This window comes from Fistularia commersonii, chromosome 2, assembly GCF_037954325.1.
Source record: "Fistularia commersonii isolate RoL2024-O1a breed Wild chromosome 2, RoL_Fcom_v1.0, whole genome shotgun sequence".
Taxonomy (NCBI): Eukaryota; Metazoa; Chordata; class Actinopteri; order Syngnathiformes; family Fistulariidae; genus Fistularia; species Fistularia commersonii.
Window position 1 is genome coordinate 15,885,443 of NC_141285.1, and position 24,842 is coordinate 15,910,284.

At 38.6% G+C, this 24,842-nt stretch overlaps 1 protein-coding gene across 3 annotated transcripts; it reads left to right on the forward strand.

Annotated features, from left to right (window-relative positions):
- The first annotated feature begins 465 nt into the window (after nucleotides 1-465).
- LOC147236531 (transmembrane protein 150A) lies at nucleotides 466-23,411 on the forward strand. 3 transcript variants are annotated; one of them, XM_086170252.1, is made up of 7 exons: nucleotides 466-671; nucleotides 6,150-6,197; nucleotides 6,917-7,003; nucleotides 12,136-12,203; nucleotides 18,781-18,908; nucleotides 22,100-22,277; nucleotides 22,567-23,411. In XM_086170252.1, exons 1-7 carry the CDS (start codon nucleotides 607-609, stop codon nucleotides 22,824-22,826), a joined length of 834 nt encoding a protein of 277 aa, XP_086026378.1. In that variant the 5' UTR covers nucleotides 466-606; the 3' UTR covers nucleotides 22,827-23,411. The 3 variants fall into 3 exon arrangements, with proteins under 3 accessions (XP_086026378.1, XP_086026388.1, XP_086026398.1); XM_086170262.1 differs by lacking the exon at nucleotides 6,917-7,003; XM_086170272.1 differs by lacking the exons at nucleotides 6,150-6,197; nucleotides 6,917-7,003.
- The last annotated feature ends 1,431 nt before the right edge of the window (nucleotides 23,412-24,842 follow it).

The window sequence follows — 24,842 nt, forward strand, 5'->3', positions numbered from 1 at the left end:
CTGGCCGTGAAGTGGGGGAAAAATAAGCTCCCCGGCATTCTCATTTTTGGAACCGCTTTGGCTACGATGGATGTGGAGGATATGTTGCTGGCAGAGAGTTAGCAGAATTCGCCAAAACTTGCTCTGAGACACGGAGAGGCAGAAGGTGAGTATCCCCGCTCTTGATGCTCGTCATTGTTGCTAGCTTGCGAAGGTGAGTAGCCGCTCGTGTGTTCTCCACAAGGCTAACCGGTGGATCTAAAGTATGTCTAACGCTGTTATTCTTTAATGATTTGGACCAACACGAAATCTGCAAATTTCTGTTAGTGACGAGACACATTTTCGTTCACCTAAAAAAGTTGATTTTAGGTCATCTTTGATCCCCTCAGTACTGGGTGCAGATTGATTCTGAAACCAATGCCTCTGCTTAGTGGTTGGATGATCCTTGTGCCTTTTTTCATTCAACAGATCAAGCACACCGTCGACCATCATCCTCAGGAAAATAAATCACTTTGAATCAAAGCAGATGTCAGTCACACGCAGTTAAATGTTAGAAGAACCTGAGGAGATATTGCTTGGCTGGCCAAAGAGAAGAAAGAAGAAAGGTTTTTTTTCCAGGTGCCAGAAATGTCGCTCTGGATGATCCTGCCTGTCAGTCTCCCAGCTCTAACCATCACTGGGATATGGGTTGTGTAAGTCTCATTGCTATCTTCCCCTTTAATTGGTCTAAACATCTATGTATGCTGTATGTATAACAAACATCGACAAGTCTGCTCTCTTGAAAATTTTGTTCAATGCCTGCAGTGTTTCTAGTTGATACTGTGTTTTTTGTCACAGATGATACATAGGTTGTGATGTAAAGGTATGGTGAGGCAATGGTTATTTTGTCATTCATAGCTTTTTATGACACTGCCATGCAAATAAACACCTTAAATGCATTTAATATATCGGTGAAATAGAAGAAACACCGTGTGCACATGCACAGAAAGAGCCAGTTATATGTAATATCTTAGAACCAGGTTTAGAACATAAACCATGCATGTGCTATATAGTTTTTGGCATGCAAACAGTATCTCAACACACACTGGACCACTATAGCTTAACATATAATGACTTTGATTGCAATTAACATTACAACAGAAATGTGCTTATAGTATAATTCCTAAATATTCTTCACCCTCGAATTCCTGCATATATCTGTCATTAAGTTTAAAAAAGTAATTGTGGTGTTTCTAATGACACAAAAGCCATGTGATACTCAAGGCTTTCTTCCCTTCAGAAAGCAATGCTGCATGTTTACCCTGAATTCCTGGGAGCCATGGCAATTGCATGTGGATTAGCTTCAGGGATTGCCACTCTTTTCTTAATAGTGAGAGGTCTGCAGGATAGTGTGCCTGCCTGCAGTCGAGTGTCCAAGCAGATGTACAAGAGAGAAGTGAATGAGCACCCCTTGGTTATGTTTGGACTGACAGGTTGTCTGTGTGCTGTTGCTGCTCTTGGAGGAGGAATGCACTGCAAAGCCAAGAGGGGAGAGACAGATGTCTCAAATCCAAATATTCAGTGTTGTATCAAAGAAATGAACAACGCTTGTAATGTAGTACCGGGTGAGTAGGATGGCTTTGTGATAGCCAGAGTTGAAATTTTATACGCCACTTAATATCTATGAACATGTGTATTCAATGGTCAAATCAGAAATGTGTTTACAGTGTGCAGAGCATTTTCAAAGAATGAATAGTAGTATGTAGTAAAGGCTGGACTATATGTGTTGCTGAAGTAAGAAAAAAATCAAAAGCTGACCACAAAGGCATCAATTCAGATTCTATGACATTAGATGGAAAAAACAAGGAATAACATTTATGAACAATTGGTTTTAGTTTGTGTCCATTGTGGTTTGTGTCTAGATATTTTGTAAAATTTCTAAGAAAAATTGCATTTTAGTTAAGTTGCACCTATTTTGCAGTTTGATCCAAGTTCATATTGGTTATTTGGTTTATTTCCAGAAAAAAAAATCTGGGGGCTGCTTTTTTTAAAATCTAGAAGTGTGTCTTTGATGCCCAAACCTTATTAACACTTCCTTTCAAGAAATTCACAGTATTGGATTTTCAAGACACTTTTCACTTAACTGTCAAAACATGTATGAATTAAGTAATAATAAACATATACATTTATTTTGGCAGATGCTTTTATCCAAAGTGACTTATAGTTGAGATGCTGGGGATTGAACCCAGGACCTCATACATGTGAAGCATGCGCTGAGTTACACTGAGTTACACATTCACAATAAGGCAATATTTTGTCCCTCTATATTTGGTAGGGAAATAAATCCAATGTTTTATTACTATTGAGTGTTAACTTCATCAGCTATTTTGAAATGAGCTTTTCAGAGGGAAAGTAACTTTCTCCCCTTGTGGTTTGACATAAAGGCATGGTGGAGGAAGTTTCTGTTGCAGTACACTGGGCTTTTTCTTGACATCTGATACTTCCATTGTCGATTCTGGTCATGTACAGCTGTATATCATGTTTTTGCATTTGAAAGCCTAGTTAAAGGCTAAAGAACCCAAGGCAGAAACTATTTGAAATTTAAGTACAGCACTTGGTGATGACCCCCAATGATATGCAACACCTAGAGCAGCACTACTATTTATTTTAGTTGGGCATTTTTCTTTTTCCTCTTCTTTTCAGAAAAGTGTTTATTGTTTAAAAAAGGTCAGTCATTCAAGAGCAAACATCAAAGTTTTGTGTTCACTTCAATTTTTTTTTCTCTAGATTTTTTAAGTCTACTTGAAAATTTGAATCTATGACAATATCAGAGAAGCCATTAACTCTAATATCCCTGACAGTATTTCAGTAATTATTATTGTGGACTATTGTGTAAATCAATACTGTAAAACTAGTTTTTATTACATATTTGGACATTTATTTGTCTAAAATAATGAAACCCTGAGATACGCAAAGTCATTCTATTTAAAACTCCCACACCGTGCCACTGAACAACATAACAGAAAGGAATTTAGTGAAGGTTATAGCACCAGGTACTCATATAATTCATATAACTCCAAATAATAGAAAGTGCAACTTAATGAAACACCCCCGTGTTGTTTATGCTCGGAAAAAGCAGAAGGAATATGAGGAAGTACATAGAACATAATGCGGAGCTGTTTTTCCTCCTCATTCAGGAATCAAATCTCATGCAATAATTTGTAAACCATAGGGATTGCCCACCTTGACATTACTTGACATTACCTAAGAAAACCAGCACACAATGCAGTGGTAGAACCCCTGCTTCCTTCAACAGGGGCAACCATGGTTAGTGTTCACACACTGTTCTTTCTTCAACATATTGTTCAACTTTTTGCCTAATCTCTTGGTCAGATCTTACTTGCTCTTACATTAACATATAAAATACCCTTTCCTTTTTCTATGTCCTCTAATTGTCTTAAACCTTTTTTAATCAAATCTAATTCCAGTCATGCAGAAACATACTTGGGTATTTTGCTGCTATCTTCTTTGACCAAGGTACCTTGTATCTAAAAGCAGTCTTTACAAAATAGTGGAGTGGCACAGGATTTCAACAATAGTGAAATTCTCTCACTCCTGCGCACTGTGGCTGACAGTATGGGTGTAAGGTAAATATTAGAGGGGTGTAATGTAGAGGCTATGGAGAGGTTTTGCTCAACAAATTGTAACCCTATGCAGAGTAAGACAGGTCTGTTCAAGCTCAGGTTTATTTCTACACAGGAATCCTGGTTGATGCTCCTCTGCTGACATTTTGAGCATGCAAAGCATTGAAGCTGCAATTGAGCTCAATTATAGCTTGAAATAAGCTTGACTTTCAGCTTGAATGGCCCTTTAGTATGTATTATGCGTTTGATTTCAAAAGAGCATTTCGTACAGCAATTACAAGAGATCCAACTATGTGTTGTGTATGCTGCTGAAATTGAATTTTAGTTTATATATCCTGGCCTTTTACATGACATTCACTGTATATAGAGGTCTTAAGCTATTTCTTGTTTAATTGCATGCACTTCCCGTAGGCATGCTATTAAAGTTTACAAGCTCTCCTGTGGTGTGATAACTAATTATATATACAAACAAGCCTATTATTACTCAGTCTGGTATAGATACACTATAGTTAAACAGACTGCTTTATTTAGATATGTCCCAGAAGTGCACAGCTGGTATTTTAATTCAAGGCAATGACCAAATGTGCAAAATATGCTTCAGAAACTACAGAAAGCTTTCACATTTTCAGCTCCCTAATATAAAATTAATTTGTTATTTTTTTGGCTAATATCCTTTTTTTTAAATATCTGTGACATTGTTGTCACACATGAGCAGTAACTTGGTCGGAGCCTTCCACACAACAGCAATATTTTATGCACACCAGTGTTTTTTATCACTGCATATATGTGAGACAAGTGTTTGTTGTATAAAAAATGTCTGAGATTCGGGTTCTGTGACTTTCACATAGACAAAGTCGAGAAAAAAATCCATCCAGCCAGTTGAAATTGTGTTTTGCTCTTAAACATTCAGTCATTATTAGATATGCATTGAATCAGTTATATGTAGGGATAAAAAGAAGAAGGCTATAAAGATTAAAAACGATCAAATAAGCACGCACACAGAAATGTATATGAAACACAAACATCAATTTCAATTGTCTGTACATAGACAATACTGACTGGGGTTGGCTAGTACACTGAGATTAAAAAAAAGGAACCTGTGCAAAAACTTGTGAGTTGTAAAGGGTCAAATTTGGAAGCATATTATGTATTATCAACATGGGAATCAGATATGAAATTGATCCTAATGGGTTCTGTTATCAAGAGTTGTTCAAGAGTTTGGAAAATGATTTGTCATTCACGGTAGATCAAAAATGTGAATGTCTGACACTTCACCTTTGATGATAAATCAAATACTTGCATTTAGTACAAATTTATTAAATGGTTACTTTCATGGCTAAGTTCTTATTAATTTTATCTTTTTAAGTAGTAACTAACAAACAGAAATCCATGTGTTAATTTGTAGGGCTGTACAATGATTGTTCTTGTAACTGTACCGCATCTATTAATAAGCTCATAACTCAGCTCCTATCTTAAAGTTTTATTGTGCACAGCTATAAATATGCTACGTTTCTGTAGGAGGTATGTGACTCAATGAAACTATATGTCCCTCTCCTTGAAAGATCATGACCAGGATATGGTTATCCATGAAAACATTCTTAATTGACACTTAGCCTTTTTCAAAACCATGTTAGCGTTTGCAAATAAGGACAAACAGTCTGACTTTACTCTTCATTCCTGTGATTTCCTTTTTTCCCCATTGACTTGACTAAATGTAAGTATGGCTAAGCACATCTGAGTCTTAGGTTTGTACTAAAACAATTTGCCCTTATAAACACATTAGAATGTTGACGGTTTCAGCAACAGTTTTCTCTTTGTTTTTATACAGTGCAAAGCAGTCCTCTTTGTGTTGTGTACACCCACTGTTTCCATGTGACTTGAGTATGTATGAACAGAGTAGGGAAGAGTTGACCTACACATGTGGCTAATAGTAAATCTTGAATTGCCTTAGATCTAAGCCCCTTAACAGAGTATATAAGAAAATGGACAAATTGAAGAAAATGCAACAGTGTTTTAAGTCTTCATTTGTTCAAATGGTCATCACAAGTCAATCAAGTGGTTGCAAATGAAGTTTCATGTTACGTGTATTTGGTTCGTTGACTGCATTCACCTGAATTGCAATTTGGGTCATGATCTTATAGTGTAAAGATGCTGTATAATGACCATCTGGTCACTGACGTCTGCGCTGATGTTGATGGTCATTCACCTGGCTAAATCAACTCTGTTGGATATCAGCAGTAGTTATGCTGGCTTGACTGAAATTTAACTGTCATCTCTCTCTTTTGCCCTCTGGTTTACACAAAGCACGATAACAAAAGGATTAATTTACTGTCAGCTTGACTGATCAATTAAGTTAAATTATATGCTGTCGCTTAGCAGCAGGTGAAGCTAGGTGATTTACTTTTAAATTAATACACTAAACTGTTACTGTGTTTCTGTAAATGCATTTCTTACCTGTAGTGATTTCCTGTGTTGGTCAAGTAAAGATTATCCTTATTTAAATCTGTCATTTTGGTTTATTTTTGCCAATCCTTTTTTGTCTTTCAGGTATGCCATGGCCTTATATAACCAGCATGTCTGCCCTGTAGATAACTGGTATGTCTCTTAATTTCTCCTCTGATTTGCTTTATCATTCCCTATGCAAGCATTTTTTTCTGTTGGTGTTTTTCTTTTATTTTTATTTTTCTAGAGTACTCACCTTTGGGGCTACATAAACTTGACTTAAAGATAAGAGAGGGGAAGTGGTCAACAGTTAAATTCCCTAGCCAGTCAGGAATAATTAAGTTGTTGGTAAAGTGAAGAAAAACCTTCATCTGAACCTCCTCGTTCACATTGGATGTATCTTTGAGCAAGCCATCTTACCTCAAAATCACTCCCTTGGTGCTGGATTGAGGCTGGCTACTGCCCTTGTGTGTTTGTGTGTTCACTGCATTTGTTTGTAGGACCACATTAGGATGGGTTGAAGTTGGATTTTAGGGCATTAAAACTAAAAAAATAGAAAAAGTCTTCCATTCCATTTTTAGCTGTAAACAGTCAAGAGACACATCTCAGTCAAAAGGGAGATATGTGACTGAAACCCTATAAAAAGGCAATTAAGCAAAGTTGATCATTTATTTACTATACCAGACTCGAAAGTTTAAAATCCCTTTAAAGACTAATCAGTAATGATAATCACAAAAAACTTATCTTTTGACAACATGTATAGCAAGTTTTCAGTGTATAAATATTTTACAGTTTAGAGGAAATCTGAACATTTTGTAGGGTTAAAAGAAATATGAAATGAATGCAATGTCAATACATGTTTGGCGGTCCAGGTTGTACAACCAGTCATGTGAGGAGGAGCTGTATTTACAGAGTGGGCCGATGTTGTGCTGCACACTGGACAATGTACCTCTCATAAGGTCAGTGATACTTTAGCCTGAACTCAACCCTCCCATACTTGTCATCCTTCCCTTCTGTCTCCTCCATGTCGCCCTGTTTCTAGTGTTTGTCTGGTGATTTAAAAAAAAAGCAAAACAGGAACACAGAACCATTGTTTTTCATCTCCCCCGTCAGCACACTGTGGATAAAAGCAGCTAAGTTTGACAGTGACACTTTTCCTGGATGTGTGTGTGTGTGTGTGTGTGTGTGTGTGTGTGTGTGTGTGTGTGTGTGTGTGTGTGTGTGTGTGTGTGTGTGTGTGTGTGTGTGTGTGTGTGTGTGTGTGTGTGTGTGTGTGTGTGTGTGTGTGTGTGTGTGTGCGTGCGTGCGTGCGAGTGCGCCCACGTTGGTGTGGGTGGGTGTGGTCTCTGCACTTTCATCAAACTACTTTGGGCTGAAATCATTTCTCCAGTAAGTGTCCAATTCAGAGGAAAAGCATGGGTCTACACAACAATGTGAACACAGGGAGAGTCAAATCTGTTTACAATGTAGGATATCTGTTAAAAGTTATGATTCTCTTGTGTAGCATTTTGTCTTAGAACATAAAGAATAGTTAGAATGTGTAAAAGTGTAACAGAGTTTTTATCTATACAGGAAATAAATATTTAACGAAAAAATAAGAATAAAGACGTTGTTGTAAATTAATAATGGGAGTCTCTTTTACGCAATTCCTAAGAAATGTCAAACTAAATTGGACATGTTATCCATAACATGTTGTCCAATATTCAGAGTGATAGATTGACAGTAAAGGTCCCTCCAGACAAGTACTGCAAACCCGACAAACCTTTCCCCTTTAAATAAATGCCACTACAATAGTTCGCAGCTGGAACTGCTGGACTAAGTTAACCCTGTCCAACTCTTTGTTAGTGTCCTGGTAACATTCATCAACTTCTCATGGGAATTACTTCTCTGCCTTTTTCAAGAGTTTGATAAGAGATCATGGTATAGTATCACATTTATTAAATGCAGGTCAAACATAGCTGGAGCTACATTTGTGTTAATTTATAAGATGAGATGAGATTAGAACAACTTTATTTATCCCGAAGGAAATCGTTGTGCCAGAGTTTCAAGTAAAAACATAACAGTAATAGATAATAGTAGAAAGGAGGAAGAATAAGACATACAATGAAATATAAATTGTCTTAACTGTTAACTGTAACTACAAAGATTTGAAGATTCCCTGCGACTGAGGGAAGAGGAATAAAAAGTCTGATAGCCTCAGGTAGGAAAGACAGGGAATCATTTTTAAACTCTAATACAAAAGACCTAGTATAGAAAGGGGTTTATGCTGGTCTGATGTGGGTTTGGCAAATTTTTGTGAGTTATTGACAATTTTTAGTTCAAAAATAAGGTGTATCATTTTGTAGAACAAGTTATCCCTAAGAATAGGGGAATTCACACCACTTTGTGGTCCCAGTTTTGGGTAGGTTCAAATAAGTAGACTAGAAAGGGAAAGGGACCGGATTCTGTAGCTGAACAAACTCCTCTGATTGGTGAAGATGGTGTGCAGGGGGTGGCGGTCGTTGTCCAGTATAGAAAGCACCTGCTCAGAGTCCTCCTCTTGGCTGATGTAGTGAGAGTCTCCAGCTCCATGTCCACTACAGACCCTGTGTTCCTCACCAATCTGTCCAGACATCCAGTGTCTCCTCCCAGTGCTACCATCTTAGCATACCACACCATGGAAGAACACACTGGCCAAAACAGACTGGTAGAACATCAGCAGGAGTTTGTTGCAGACATTGAAGTACCTCAGCCTCCTGAGGAAGTAGAGCCTGCTCTACCCTCTCTTGTACAGTGCATCTGAATAAGCAGACCATCCATCCATCCATCCATCCATCCATCCATCCATCCATCTTCCTCCCGCTTAATCAGTCAGGTCGCAGGGGCAGCAGCTGGAGCAGTAAGACCCAGGCCCCCCTCTTCCCCAACACATGGTCCAGCTCCTATGGGGGGACCCCAAGGTGTTCCCAGGGCAGCCTGGAGACATAGTCACTCCAGTATGTCCTGGGTCTTCCCCTTGGTCTCCTCCCAGACATGCTCACAATAGTTCCCCTAGGAGGCATCCAGGAAGCATCCTGACCAGATGCCTGAGCCACCTCATCTGACTCCTCTTTATGTGGAGGAGGAGCGGCTCTACTCCGAGCTCCTCCTGGACTGAACTTCTCACCCTTTCTCTGAGGGAGAGTCTGCCCACCGTGCGGAGAAAACTAATTTCGCCCACTCGTATCCGCAATCTCGTTCTTTCGGACACTACCCACAGCTCGTGACCATATGTGAGAGTGGGAATGCAGATTGACTGGTAAATTGAGAGCTTCGCCTCCTGGCTCAGCTCAGCTCTTCACCATGACAGACCAGTACAGAATCTGCATCGCTGCAGACGCCGCACCGATCTGCCCGTCGATCTCCCGCTCCATCCTTCCCTTCCTCATGAACAAGACCCCAATATACCTTAAATCCTCCACTTGGGTTAGGACCTAATCCCTAACCCGGAGTGGGCACTCCACCCGTATCGAGTTGAGTCCCATGGTCTTGGAAGTGCTGATCCTCATCCTGGCTGCTTCACACTCGGCTGCAAACTGCTCCAGTGAGAGCTGAACATCATGGCTTGATGACGCCAACAGAATCACATCCTCTGCAAAAAGCAGAGACTCGATCCTGGGGCCACCAAACCGGATACCCTCGCTACCCTGGCTGCACCTAGAAATTCTTCATAAAAGTTATGAACAGAATTGCTCAGAATCTGTTACAAAGTGCAGTCCTGGCGGAGGTCAACTCTTACTGGAAATCGGTCCGACTTTCAAGCAGCAATGCGGACCAAGCTCCAACGATGGTCATTTGAGGACCGAACATTCCGTGTAACGGGTTTCGGTACCCCATACTTCCGGAGCATCCCCCACAAGATTGCCTGCGGGACACAGTCAAATACCTTCTCCACAAAACACATGTAGACTGGTTGGGCAATGTGCCCACGTGAGGGCCTTGCCGAAGGTATAGAGCTCATCCTCTGTTCCACGACCAAGGATGAAAACCACAACCCCTTTTTAAAAAGGGGGACCACCACCAAAGCTGCATTCCGCTTGGCCTGCAAGTTCCTGTCAGCTGCTTCGGAGCCCCACAGGCCAGAAAGGCCCAATAGGACTCCTTATTCATTTTGACAGCATCCCTCACTGCTGGGATCCACCAGCGGGTTCAAGGATTGCCACCTGACAGGCACCGACCACCTTACGGCTGCAGCTCCGATCTGCCTACTTGGCAATGAAGACACGGAACATGGCCCTTTCGGAATCAATGTTCCTTTGGACGTTGTTGTTGCTCTGCTGATAACGCTGCAGATCTACAACCATGTCCCCTGTCCTTTTGACAGGGGACTCTGCCAGACGTTCCCAGCAGGCCCTCACGTTACGTTTGTGTCTGCCAAGTGTGACCAGCATCTTCCCCCACCATAGGAGCCAGCTCACCACCAGGTGGTGTTCAATTGACAGCTCTATCCCTCTCTTCACCCGAGTGTCCAGGACATGTGGCTGCAGGACTGACAACATGACCACAAGGTTGATCATAGAACTGTGGCCTGAGGTGTGTTGGTGCCAAGTGGACATATGGACACTCTTATGCCTGAAGATGGTGTTCGTTATGGACAGTCTGTGACAAGCACAGAAGTCCAATACCAAACAACAGTCGGGTTCAGATCGGGGGGGGTGGGGTGCATTCCTCCCAATCACACCCTTCCAAGTTGCACTGTTGTTGCCCACGTGAGCATAGAAGTCTTTCAGTAGAACGAGGGAGGCCCAAGTAGGAGTCCTCTCAAGCAGCCCTCTGCGGACCCCAAGAATGGTGGGTAAACTGAACTGTTGTTGGGTGCATAGCCACAGACAACAGTCAGAACTCATCCCCCCACCTGAAGGCGGAGGGAGGCTACCCTCTCGTCCACTGGCCATTATCAGAGTTGTTGAACTGGTTGTGGAAGTGGTTCAGCTCGTTGGCCCTAGACATGTCACCATCAGCCTTGCCACCCTTTCCTCCACACCCTGTGATGTTTCTAAGTCCCTGACATTTGTCCTTCAATTTTTGATCCTGCATTTTCTTCTCCATCTTCCTCCAGTATACCTCCTTGGCCTCCCTCAGGGTTCTTTTCAGTTCCCCCTGCAAACTCCTCAGCTCTGTAATATTGCCCTCCTTAAAAGCTTTCTTCTACTTGTAAAGGGTTTTTTTGACATCACCTGTCGCCCAAGGCTTGTTATTGAATAGCAGTGCACAGTCTTAGTGGGCACTGCAATGTCCATACAGAAGTTGAGGTAGTCAGTTATGCAGACTCCATGGCTCCAAATTCTGACTGTCTTGTAATACGCTCCAGTCAGTGGACTCGAAGCAATCCCTCAGTGCCACCTCTGCCTCTGATGTCCATTCTGTGAAGGTGGGTGTGGTGACTGGAAGTTTTTGTATTCTTGTCTTGTGCAATGGCTGCAGGTAAATGAGGTTGTGATTGGAGTTACCCAGTGGAGGAAGGGGGTGGCACTGTACGCATGCCTCGCGTTTGCATAGAGGAGATCTATTGTCCTGTTTTTCCTTGTTGCGCAGTCTACTGATTGGTGAAAGTTTGTGAGGGTGGAATCAAGTGTAACATGATTGAAAACCCATCATGGCCAAAAAGGCATCTGTGTGTTTAAAAGTGAAAGTAAAGTGAAGGTAAGAATCACAATATGCATCAATAACTAAATAAGTGTATGATTTAAAAAAAGTACTAATCTACTTCATTTGCCCTGTTATCTTTGCACTGAAGAATGCATGTGACTGTAGTCAGCTGAGATGGCTTTGGATTAAAGGGTAGGAGCTCCAGGCACTGACAGCCTCGTTGGCTGTCTGCCTCCTGCTCTCCTACACCAAATGTTTCCCATTCTTCGAAGACAAGCAGCATGAATCATATGAAAAGTCAGTCAGTATTTATGATTGGATGAAAATAAAAGTTTTATCACTATCTCATTGCACTGCAGAAGTTCATCTCTAATGGCATATATTATTTATATGGTGGCACAAATTAATTTTTCCCGTATTTGCACATATGAATGTGTTGGTTGTAAAACAGTTTTCTGATTCATTTTTTTGGACTTTCTTGTAGTAAATGTGGGACTCTTCCTCCAGAGAGCTGCTTCTTCAGTCTTATCTGCAGCACTGGCTCATTCATGGGTGAGGTCTCATGCACACGCACATGTGCACACGCAGGCACGCGCGCACAAACACACATACACGCACACATATACACACCTTTGACTAACTGGTTTGTCTTTAAAATGGTAATGATATCAGGGAACAATACTCATCACATATTTTACCGAGTTCAAGCTAGTTTCTCATGTATATGTTTTTAACCATTCTTTTGAAAAGCAATTTATTTTTAAACTGAGTTAAAAAATGTTTGCAGCAATTTCTTTTGAATAAAAAGCAACCATATTAACCAAATCAAAAAGTTATTTTTCTTAATAACCAAATAGTGCTGTTTCCCAAAAGTATATAAAATATTTTTTCATTAAGGAATGGATAGTAGTTTGTTCAGTGTAATCTTCACTTATGCAATTTTAATCATAATGTAGCACTTGTTAAGCACTTTGCACAGCTACCAAAGAAATTAGGTTTGATAAAGTTTATCTTATCTAATATTTTTTTACCTGTAAGAGTAGAATGATTTTTGATGCCCCTCAAAATTTTAAGGACTCTTTCAAAAATTATAGTCACACTAATCAAAAAGGTACTTTGAGCTGTTTAGATTAAATTAGATAGAATTAAAGCACATTTAGTATCACAGCTGTAAACATAGCATACCAACACAGTTAATCAGCCCGTACGTAGAGAAGCCCTGAGAAAAACACTTATGAGGAATAGTAACGGCTTTTATTTACTGTTCCCCATGTTGTTAGCGGGTCTAGAGCATGCAGTTTTCCTTCTCTTAACTGTTGGGTCTGCCTACCCTGATGTACCGGTAGTTAATATTTCCCAGGTGTGGCTTAGACATTAAAGCAAGGTTTCTTTACCTTGTTTGTTCATGAGCAGTTCCTGTGCCTCTCTGAGTGTACACACTGTGACTCATCTAACCATTACATTTTGGTATTTTGACGGATATTGTCTATGCGTTTCATCGTTACCTTTTAAATCCAGAAACACTGAGGACATAACCTGTTCTAAAACATCAGTTTAATAATGACTACTACTGTGTGACCTATATCAACAAATCAGAGCATCAGCAGTCTCATTGTGTCTTTTCCAAATAGTTATTTTTAACACTTGCCACAGGGGTGGGGTCTCTGCCAAACAGGCAAAATGGTTTAGAGCTGGTAGAGGAGCTTTTGTTTAAATTTCCAAGGCAAAATCAGCCAGTTAAAAGGAATTAAGCTAAGAGTTCCCTGCCTTAAAAATATAATTTTGGGGCAAGGTTTCATAGTTGACATCACGGCTGTTCATTGTGGCAGGAACAGCAAATGTAAAAAAATGTTGTTTTATTTTTTCAATTAGCTTAATCTAATAGATGTCCTGAAAAAGCTTGTAGTTAGAGAAGTATGTAGTCTGTATATTTCATGTATTATTTACAGCTGATGCAGTGACACAAGGGAAAATATTCAGTGAATAACACAGTGGTCACTGGAGTTCATGTTCTGTTGCGTATCACAAAGTTCCCACAGAAATTTGAGAACAAAGTTGATTGTTCAAGACATGGTATAAATAATTGTTCAGGTAGAGTTCAAAACTTTCCAAAATTAATTTTCAATTTCATAGGAGGCTTGAGGTCTCGAGGAAGACCAAAGAGATTTATGAACGCAGTGAGAGAGGATATGAAGGTAGTTGGTGTGAGAGAGGAGGATACAGAGAATAGGATTAGATGGAGAAGGTTGATTCGCTGTGGCGATCCTTGAAGGGGAAAGCTGAAAAGAGAAGAAGAATTTCATAGGACGCTTGACCATTTTATTTAAGAAACATATCTCCTTACATTTTTACGTCACTGATTTAAGTGCTTTATTCTTCAGTTCAGCACCAATTTAAAATGGAGCATGTAAATTAAAATGTTTTTTATTTTATTTTTTTTACAACGTTCTTCTGTTTAGCCCCTCAAGTTTAGTAGTACTTGAAAGCGTGGAAACTCATCTCCAATACCATAGCAGTGACTTCAGCCTGATCAGAGCCAAACCTTTTTCAATGCACATCAGACAACTAAAAAATACTGATTTTATGACTTGTATTCATTTTTCACATGTACTACAATCCCATGATACGAAGGCCACATGCAATGCATGATTATCCTCTTTCCTTTTCGTATTATTTTGTCATATATCTGTGTACCAGTATAGAATTGCTCTCATCAAAGAACTGTTAATCATTTGTGTTGTTTGATGCTTGACCATCTTTTTGGAGATTATTAATAAGAAATAACTGAATGATGTCAGTAAATTAAACAATTTAGTGCATTTTAATGATATAAAATCTGCCAGATGTTTAAACCTGTTATTAGGGTAACGTGTTTGGGATCAATGTTGTATAATGTAAATGTAGACTTTAGTCAATTAAATAAGTCTTCCCGAATTGAAGGTCAGGTAAAGTGTGCTTTGGATTTTGGATTTCTCTCTCTCTCTCTCTCTCACACACAGACTCTCTCTCTCTCTCTCTCTCTCTCTCTCTCTCTCTCTCTCTCTCTCTCTCTCTCTCTCTCTCTCAAAACCTCAATGTAGTATGTGTGTTTAAGTTAATGAAAAATGAACAAGTCAGTTTTAGTCCTCCCTCTGATTTTGTGTCACGCTCTTCCCTATATTTTGTCTCAATTAGATGCTAAATCACAAAAAAATGTAAGACTTGCTTCAACAGCTTCTGACAAATATGTATAATATTTAAAACTGCATATCAATCATTTGGAAGTTTAACCCAGTACAGCCTTTTAAGTCTACAGAGGCAGTATGGAAAAAGGCTTGTGAAAAAGAGAAAGACATTTATAGACTGACAGTCACAAATCAAATGTGTGTGTGTGTGTGTGTGTGTGTGTGTGTGTGTGTGTGTGTGTGTGTGTGTGTGTGTGTGTGTGTGTGTGCGCGCGCGCACGTGCGCGTTCGTGCGTGTGTGCGTGAATGAGAGAATGAGAGAGATGTGTACTATGCTGGGTCTTGTCAGGAGGTGTGAAGTTGCTATCGGATGACTCATATAAAGCATCTTCTCTCCACAGTGTATAAAAAGTGTTTCATTGCCTGTTTTTTAAGAAGATGTAATTTCTGCTTTAGCTGCAAAACTTCCAAGGTTAACACAGACCCTGTGAAAACACTATTTGAACAAACTTTTCTCTGATCCTGGCCTGTTTATTTGTTTCCTGTCTGCTGTTTGAGCAAGGGAGTTGTTTGATTTTCCTGGGCAATGTCCATTACATAAGTTGTGGTCACTTGTAGTTGTATATTGGGATTACTGGTAATTTTAAGTCAACCTGCATAAAACAACTTGTTCATGGTGAGTATCATTGATCATGTGCTTTAGCCTGTTTTAAAGCTCAAAATGGATTACAACAATACCTCGCTTTCAATATAATGTTTGATTCACTATCTTAATAGCCATAACATTCCATGATGTTAATACTTGGCTGCGACCAAGTTATTATGTCTACAATATTAGGTTAAGTTGATGTGGCATGTAGCTGTACAAGAAGCTTTTGTAAAAAAACCCATGCTTAACTTCTTAGCCTATTGATTTATTTCTTACTTTGGAGATTGTGCCTGCTAGAGTAGGCTCAGCATTTTACTCGTATTTGGGATAAAACAGACTCAATGAATTGACTACTTCCTACCTTTTTCCCAGTGTACATGTACAGTATTTCAAAGACAATGCGTCTATTGTTTCTTGGCATACCTCTTGCTGGACACAATGCAAGCTAGTGTTTGGGTTGAAATTTATCCCCGTATGGGGATGCTGGAGTCTATTTAACCGTAAGGTGTGGTTGCATTGACTTTTATGAGGACATGCATCTATATTTTGCAACTGTTTTTATGGTTTTCTGTACATGAACACTGGTCATTTTATTGATTTATGCCAGCTTATGTTCAAAATGGTAACATTACCTTATCTTGCAATCTAGTAAAATCCTAGTGAAATCTAGTAAAAAGAAAAGGCAATACAGCAGAGGGAGCACTAATTTTAAGACATTTGCACTTATCTTTTTTCTCTTTCTTTCTTTCTTTCTTTCTTGTTTTTGTACCATTAATTCTAATTCCTCAACTTCTCTTTGTTAAAATCATTATTTCACAGAACTTCTCAGTTTATTATAACGGTGATTTAGTGGTTTTATACAAAATATTTTACATCTACAGTTATGTATGATGTATTGTGTTGTTTTTTCATCATTGCACAGTTTTGTATGTTTTGCAGCATATACAGCTAAAAGAAAACTGCAACAGTGCCACTTGTAGAAGAGATAGTAGGCGGACTCCACTGCTCCATATGTAACAGCAGGGTTGATATAATATGACTGTACGTCCACGTTGTTGCAAACGTGACATGTGTAGGGGTACCACTAGCATTTATGCTGAATGGCAGAGCCATTGTTTTTCCAAACACTCAACTTCCTTTCAGCTCAGAGGGTGTCCGTCTGAAAGGTGGCCAAAAGATAGGAAAGAGGTACACACATGGGGTCATTGTTTATATATCCTTTTTCCTAGTCTTCAGCTTTTAGACAGCAGCTTACCTTGACTCTCCTCAGTAAAGTGTGGTGGGGGTCAGTTGTATATCATACTTATCAGACTACAGATTCTCATACTGTTTTCAAAATGACATGCATTTTTTAAGAAACACACCAGAAACTGTCTTCAAAAGCGTGTCTTTGCAGTGCACAAGGGTAAGATCTATATATGTATGGATTTGCTCATGGAAAGGGCTAGATAAGATGTTCATCATCTCAAAGGATAGGATGATGTTCTCGACAAGAATTTTCTCAACCTTGTCCGTAACTGATTATTGCCAGCAATTTTAGGTGTCCTCATCTATAATGATTAAAAACTATTTTTTTTGAAAAATCCACCACCAGCCAGTCAGTGTGCAACAGACAGATGCCATAATGTAATTCAATAAATGGCTGTTGATTTAAAAATCTATTCAGCACTACAGCTTTTTCTCCATTTAAAAATAAATAGAAGAACATTCATAGAGGTAACAGACCAGATTGTTTCTGAGTTTGACTTTCTTTTTCCAAAATGAATTTAGTGATAAACAAGAGCAACGCTCATAAACTTATGACACATTCAACAAGTCAATATCATGAAACATTAATCATTATTTAAGCACTTACCGTGTTTATCGAACAGAGAAACATTTTGTTGTGTTTTGGCTAATATTGAACATGAGTTCAGTTTCTATTCATAAATGATCGATCATACATAATTAAATTAATGTGAAAGATGGAGGCCAGACATATTATAATAGCTGTGTCGCTTAGAGATTTTTTTACCCACAAATAATTTAACCGGCCGCTGAACAATTTGTCATCCAAAATCCCACTGTTCTTTACTTGTTATAAGCTACAGGTTTGAGAAACAAAGTTATTTTTCAATTCACCTAAAAATCATTTCAGGCTGTAGATCACTTAATCCTGTCTCCCACGACTGTCACCATTGCACTGTTTAACAACAGCTTTTAGCTTTGATATTGCAATATTCCACTGTTGTTAAGTATGGGTAAGATTACTCCTTGAATAAAAAAATGTTACTATTAAATAAACCTTCTTCTCTAATATCAAACATTAAGCAACATTGCACTGTCACATTTCTGAATGAACACTTTTTAAAAATACATTTTATGTAGATGTACAAGCCTCATATTAAATTAAGTCAAAAACTGGATACCTTTTGTAAAAGGTACATATATTTACATATGTTTTTACAATAATTTCCCCCTTAATCATTTTTGCATTTGCAATAATACAACACAGTCACTTGCCATATTTCTGTTCTTTTCAAACATTGGTGTTTATTGGCGTTGATGTGTGAGTGCAATGCAAACAATGCGATTTGGGAGTGGAACTAAAACATTTTTAAATGTAACAGTTTTCTGACACAGCTTTTTTACTGTGGTTTTACTTTATCTTGTTGAGCATTTTTCCAATAACATTTGACTGTTTTGACTATTTTTTTAGAAAATCAGTCTTGCAGATAAGTATTAAATATGCCCTATAAAACCTTTTGATTACATGGTGACAGAGTTGAGGTGACACTTCAGTTTAATTTATAACAATAGATACATACAAGTGGTTCCTTGTCCCCTTTTAATCTTCTCCAGCCTGTCTCTTTTCACCCACTTAGCCCCTATTTTACCAAGCACAGTTAGCCTTCATCAAGAACCAGGAGTAACAAAGAAAAACAAGCATGGGTCAGTTCCTCAGTGCAGAAACAATACCCTCAGTCACATATCATTAGTTCACCTCCCATCATCTGTCCCATACTATACTCCCATTACTAGTTGTTTTATCCTTTGAGAACTGCCTGGATATTAATCGTTCTCACTTACCCACTATTTCCTTGATTGCATATTCAGCATATATCTTTTCATTTGAAGTCAGCTGTAAAACTTTGTTCCTTGGCTAAATGTGTTGAATGTTACATTAAATCGAACCTAGACTGGTTGTTCCTGCAGTGTATTTCACTTCTTAATCCTGACACGCTGTGTTAATGTATTCTTTATTCACCTCTTAACACCAAGTGAACCTATTACAGTTATTTTTTCTTTGTCTGTTTATATCTCCCATTTTACACAGTCGTGGTGATTGTACTGCTCCGCTATGCCAACGTCATTGAGAAACACCAAAACTGTGTTCTCAACACAGCAAGTCTCTCAACAGGCTGGATCTGTGCAGCTGGACTCATCATGGTGGGAAACTTTCAGGTATGTCAACCAAACACTCCAAAAAAACAAAACAGTTATATCTGTGATTATAGATTTGCAGTAAAAAAAGCGCAAGAAATGCAAATTGGCAGATGAATTACAAGATAATGAAATAAAGTATTACTTTCTCATACAGTACTGTGTATGAATTAATATAAACGTGTATTTGAGCATTATCCATGTGTTGTAATATGAAATATACCCACATTGTATAGTAACATTGGTCTGTAACTTTGGAGTATTTGGGAATAATTCTGCCTCTGAGCCCCTCCTTTAAAAACACCTTATGTTCAAGAGAAGATCTACATTATAGTTTACTAAAATCTCACCTGCCTTTTTAAAATCTATTTCTGTGTATTCTTTTTGAGGAAATGTGATAAATCAAATCTACAAACCTAAACTGAGTTTCTTCTTTATGTATGTTTGTACTTAGGGAAAGGAATTTCCTCTAGTTTAAATATTTGGACTCTTGGCTGCATGCCTTGACTCTGTGGTTTTGTGTCTTTTCTAAGGAAAAAGCAAGCAATTGCAGGAGCTTTAATGAAACATCTTTGGCAGTTGTGTAAGAAAAGTTTGAGGGAGTGACTTACATGAATGAAAAGATGATCCAACCATTTAGTTCATCTTATAAAAGTTGTTTCGGAAATTTATTTGCGCACAATGCAGTGTTGGGGGCTACGTTTTCTACGAATACCTTGGTTAGAGTTGTTACCACAGTACTCAGCATGATTATGATAAATGTTATTGGTTGAGTGTTTTGAAGAGATAAATGGCACCTTTTTGTTTACAAGTCCATAATTCAATCCTCTCAGTGCCCCCACTCTGTAGAACTGGGAGGACCTTTACAGGAAGAGCTGGGGGACGTGAGTCATCAGCTCGGCAGATTTGATGTCTAGACTGTGTGTGTGTGTGTGTGTGCGCGCGCGCGCGCGTGCGCGCACATGCTTGTACTCGCAGCCACATCTTTAACCAATCATAGGCCTCTTCCAAGGCGGGCACACATGCACCCTCATCTTAGGTGAAAATAGAGATGTGGTTGATGGTAAAACTGTAAAAGCTAAATTATCCACTTGAAAAACACAGTCTGAGGAGTGTAGCACAGACCTGAATCTGGTGGACACCGCAAGGAATTTGTAATCAGAAAGTACACAGTCACAATTCTGCCAGGCGAGTGCTCCAGGTTGTAACTGTTATATAACAGTTTTGCAGGACAGCTGTGTTCCAGCTACTGAGGCTTTTACTGTAAGGCAATTGTGTTTATCATTCACATATATTTAGTTCATTTGGAATGTTCTTGCTACAAAACATAAATGTGCAGAGGTTTATTACAAGTTGCAAGTCATTTGATACTGTGTAGTATTTGAATATAAGGGCATATAGTACTGAGGTGGAAGTGATTATGGATCTGTTACAACAGTAATTCCAACAAAATTTTTTGGGGGAACATTTTATATGACCTCACCACATTATTATTTTGAAAGCAATACATTTGAATAATTAGAGTTTTCACTGTTCACAATGTCTATCAGTAATGTTCTGTCAATGTAGATATAATCACTTACATAACCACCTTTTTCTGCACAAAGTGTGAGCTTCATTGATTTAGACCTTGCGTTGTGTGTACAGCATTACTATACAGTATAATTTATGCAGAGAATCTGCCCATCAGTGTCAGCCTACAGGATGCCATGCTGTTTTTGCTCGGTCATCATGTGTTGTTTGATGCGACAGCAGCAGACTATCATAAAAACTTATCGGTTTTGATGTTTCTGATGTTATGATGCTGCTTTTGAATGGTCTTATTTCCCCTGGTACTGCCTGGTTTTCCGAGTGTTTTATTAATTCTGCGGTCCTCAGCATTCATAAGATTTCCTCCTTTTCACCCTGTCCCTAATCCACCATCCTATGCCAATACAAAAGCCTGGCAAACCATATAAATGTGAACATGTAAGACTAAAATTACCTCAGGTTGAACATGAATACATATACATACAAATATTCCCATATAAACCGTCTAATTATTGCGTTTGTATGGATTAAAGGCTGACTCCTAAATTTAAATGTATGCTGATTGTATAATAGATACAAAAATTCTTGGCCCACTATCTCACACTGTAATGTCCATGGTTATCCATTAGATGTTCTACAGATATCATGTGTGTGAAGGTTGTCAGGTATCCACATCCACAGGGATTCCTTTTACCAACTGACTTTTCAGTCCATTCATTTTTTTAAGAGGTGTTAGTTTGCAACTTAACAACACTGAAAAAATATTATATAATATAGTAGTGTATTAAGAAAAAAATCTAAATATATCAAGTTTCTACAGAGATTTTAAAACTTCAGTCATCGGATACCACTCCTAGCTACACCTTCACCAGTGAAATTTTATCATATAAAAGCATATGGGATTCATATCGTAAGAGAAATAAAAAATATAAATATATGTAAATAATATTTATATATAAAATTCTGCAGAATATGTTTATAACAGCAGCTACATCAACTTTATTAATTTGCACCCTATCTTGTTCCATTATTGACTAAGATATGAAACAAATTCATCAATGCACATCGGAGATATTAAAAGTTAACTTCAATAAAGAAAAAATCTCATGGTGTATAATAATACTGTAGCGTTAGCATTAAATAAGTCTTTTGGCTGTGTAGAACGCAAGGATTAACCTTCTGCTCATGAACGTTCAAAATGCTCATCCTGGATAACTGTATTCTTGGCATCGTAGCCAAAACTCAACAAGTTGTCAGATATTTGTTTCAGTCACGAGATTTATTTTGATCTCTGAAACCATAAACTCTTGTCTACAATCGTTGTGAAAAGTCTAAATTAGAGTTTGTGTGTTCTTTTTGTGAAGATGTGTTTTGATCTTTTAGATCCATCTTCAGTTATGATCAGCATAATTTCTGAAATAATTAATTTCTGTGTGTGGTTCCTGCAGTGGGAGCTGTAGTCACATGCTTTCAGCAGCTCTTTTGTGTATTGCATTATTGCACTTGTGACCAGCTGGGAAAAGAAGGCGCTGTTCTGTCATTTAACACTGTTTCTTCCTTTCAGTGTTGTCATAGCAGACACTTCTGTCAATTATTCTTTTGTGAATTACTTCAACCAGTAGCCATATCAGTTTCAGCCCTTTTTTATGTTCTCATTAATGTAATTTCCTTTTTTATCACAGGTGGATAATGCAAAGGTTCTCCACTATGTCGGAGCAGGCATTGCTTTCCCAACCAGTATGCTGTTCGTGTGCCTGCAGTCAGCGCTGACTTATCGGCTGGCCAAGACACAGGGGGAGTACAATGTGGCTCACCTCCGGCTCTGCATGACCCTACTGGCCTTCATAGCCTTAGTGCTCAGTATCCTCCTCAGCCACTAACAGATGGCAACCTTCAAGGCTGTTATGTACGGTAAATTTGCACGTAGTACTGCAAGCCTTAATAGCACAGATAGATCCCGTCAATGTTACTGCAACTGTCTCTCCTATAGGGTTCTCCTTTTTAGACCAAAATGTGACAATAGGACAGATTTAAACCTGCCAAGTGAAGTCGTTACATATTATAAACTCTCTTATGTTCCACACAAAGCAAATTTGATATATGCTGTGGCATTTTAGTCAAAGTTTGTTGTCCTTAACAACATTTGCAGGTGGTGTGTTTTTCTGTCAGGAGAGTTTCACATTGCAACATGCATCAGCAATCTTTGAATGGGTGTTTTGTGTCATAATCATGCTTTTCTATGGAACATTTGCCTTTGAGTTTGCAAGCATGTCAGGCGATACCATGGTGGTGCTAGCAAGAGGCTCCCTGGGACATGCAGGGAGAGAACACAAGGTGGATGCGCTTGGAGGTCCTAGTCCACTCTCCCAACCACACACACACCAACCTGAAAACACGTCCATACTGTAGCTGCCTGAGGCTACGTAGCTGGCCATTTTGGCTATCAAACTCTGGGTATCAAATGAGTTTGATTATTCATTTCTAAACAAACTCTGATACTTTGAACTGAAGCAGGACTGTGTTGCATCTGTTGAAGAGTGGATTCTACCGTTTTCAAAGCCAGTGGTGTGTGTAACCACAATGAAGAGCTCAGCTTTAATGCCATTACATGAAATCTTTTTTGTCTCTATAGAATGTGTTTGTATTTTGCACATTGCACAAGGTTAAAACCAAATTTTAAATCCACTTAGTCCTGTATTCAGTGACCTACCAGAGGAGCATTTTTTCCAATCAAACTTGAGAAAATATATAACTACTCACTCAGATGTTACCGATCTCAACAAGTGGCCTTGGACCATTCCCACTTCAGGTAATTGCTGAGATGCTTTCAGTATGAGAGTGTGAAGGCTGCTGGACAGCCTAGCTGACAGTATTAAAATGAGGATGCTGAGAAAATGGAATATTAGTGTGTTGAAATGGGGGGAAAGGTCAAACATTTGGTTTGTTTCCCCACGAAAGACTGAATAAATGCAATAATTCTATGCTGTCTTTAAACTGCCTGTCTAATAGGTTATTTAATTGGTAAGCTTAAACATGCATTAAGCACTATTTTGCATATCAAAGGGGACCTATTACGCAGTATCATGTTTTCTTAAATATACATATCCCATTTTAGTAGATCTCATTTTAAATCAATATGTATTGTGATACACCAATTATTCAGTACCCTTTACTGCAGATGACATGTACAGTAACAGCCCCAGATTCTCTCTTTGGTTTGTTGGTTTGTGTACAGCTTCACTCCCACATTGCCCAAATCATGTTACCTTGAGAGAAAGCTCGATGAGCAAGACCACATGAGATTTACATATCACCCCATGATAAACAGGCTACTACAGACACCTTAGAGTCTGCAGAGATTATCAGTTGTCACTGTAAATTAACAGAACTTTGAAACAATATCATTGGGATTTTACCTGAAGTAGCAGGTTTATCTATCCACACATCATTGCTATACAGAATTCTACACTGTCATTCAAAAATCTGGTACTAATATTCATTGACATTCTAAGAATAAACTTCTGCAGACAATTAATGTAAAACAAAGTTACACATGGCAAATTTGACAGTATCAGTAGTATTATAGGAGGGATTGATTGAGCAGTCTAATTTTGCTCTGGAATAGCACATTTTTTTCCTGAACATTTTCTTTGACACACTGGTACATGCAAAAGTTTCCTGAAATTGTAAGTAGAGGCCTAATTTTGAGATTAAGCGTACTTGTGTAGTATATAACACCTTAGGATGGAAGAAACCTCTTCTGCTCTAAAGTCACCTCCTGATAGGAATTTTGATATAATTGGCTATTCCAACTTATGCATACCCATGAAGTATAGGGATGTTGCCTCTTAGAAGATGAGATGGGAGTTTTGGCAGATTCTTAAAGATGAGAGGTGCTAGTGCATATTGAGTATGATACAAATTATGAATTGAAAGCAACTTCATGGAATTGAGCATAATGGGTCCCCTTGAAATAATACAATAATGTGCTGCTTTAACTGCAAAAATCCTTATAAATTCACCCGCTGCTTTCAAATGTTTGCAAATATTTGGTTCGTAAATAGACTTTGATGTCACTCTGACATGCTTTCAGTTTAATAACGTCCATCCAAAGTTACTATTTGTAAGACTAGGCTGACCCAGAAGCTACTGTGCCCTGAAATCTGTTGACCAACATTGGTGCCAAAAGGAAAATAGCCTGCCATATAAATGTCAATCAGCAGAAATTGACAGCTTGGTTTGTGAGTCATTTTATATTGTAAAGTACCTCTAAATGCATTTTTTAATTCAGTCTGTATCTACAAATTTGGTTCCTGAAAAATATGCAAACAGACTTTTTAAGCTATCCATCTGACTTTATACCCACGTTGAAATGCACATTGGCTTTTTTGCCTTGATACTTGAGTTGATATTTTATGTATTTCT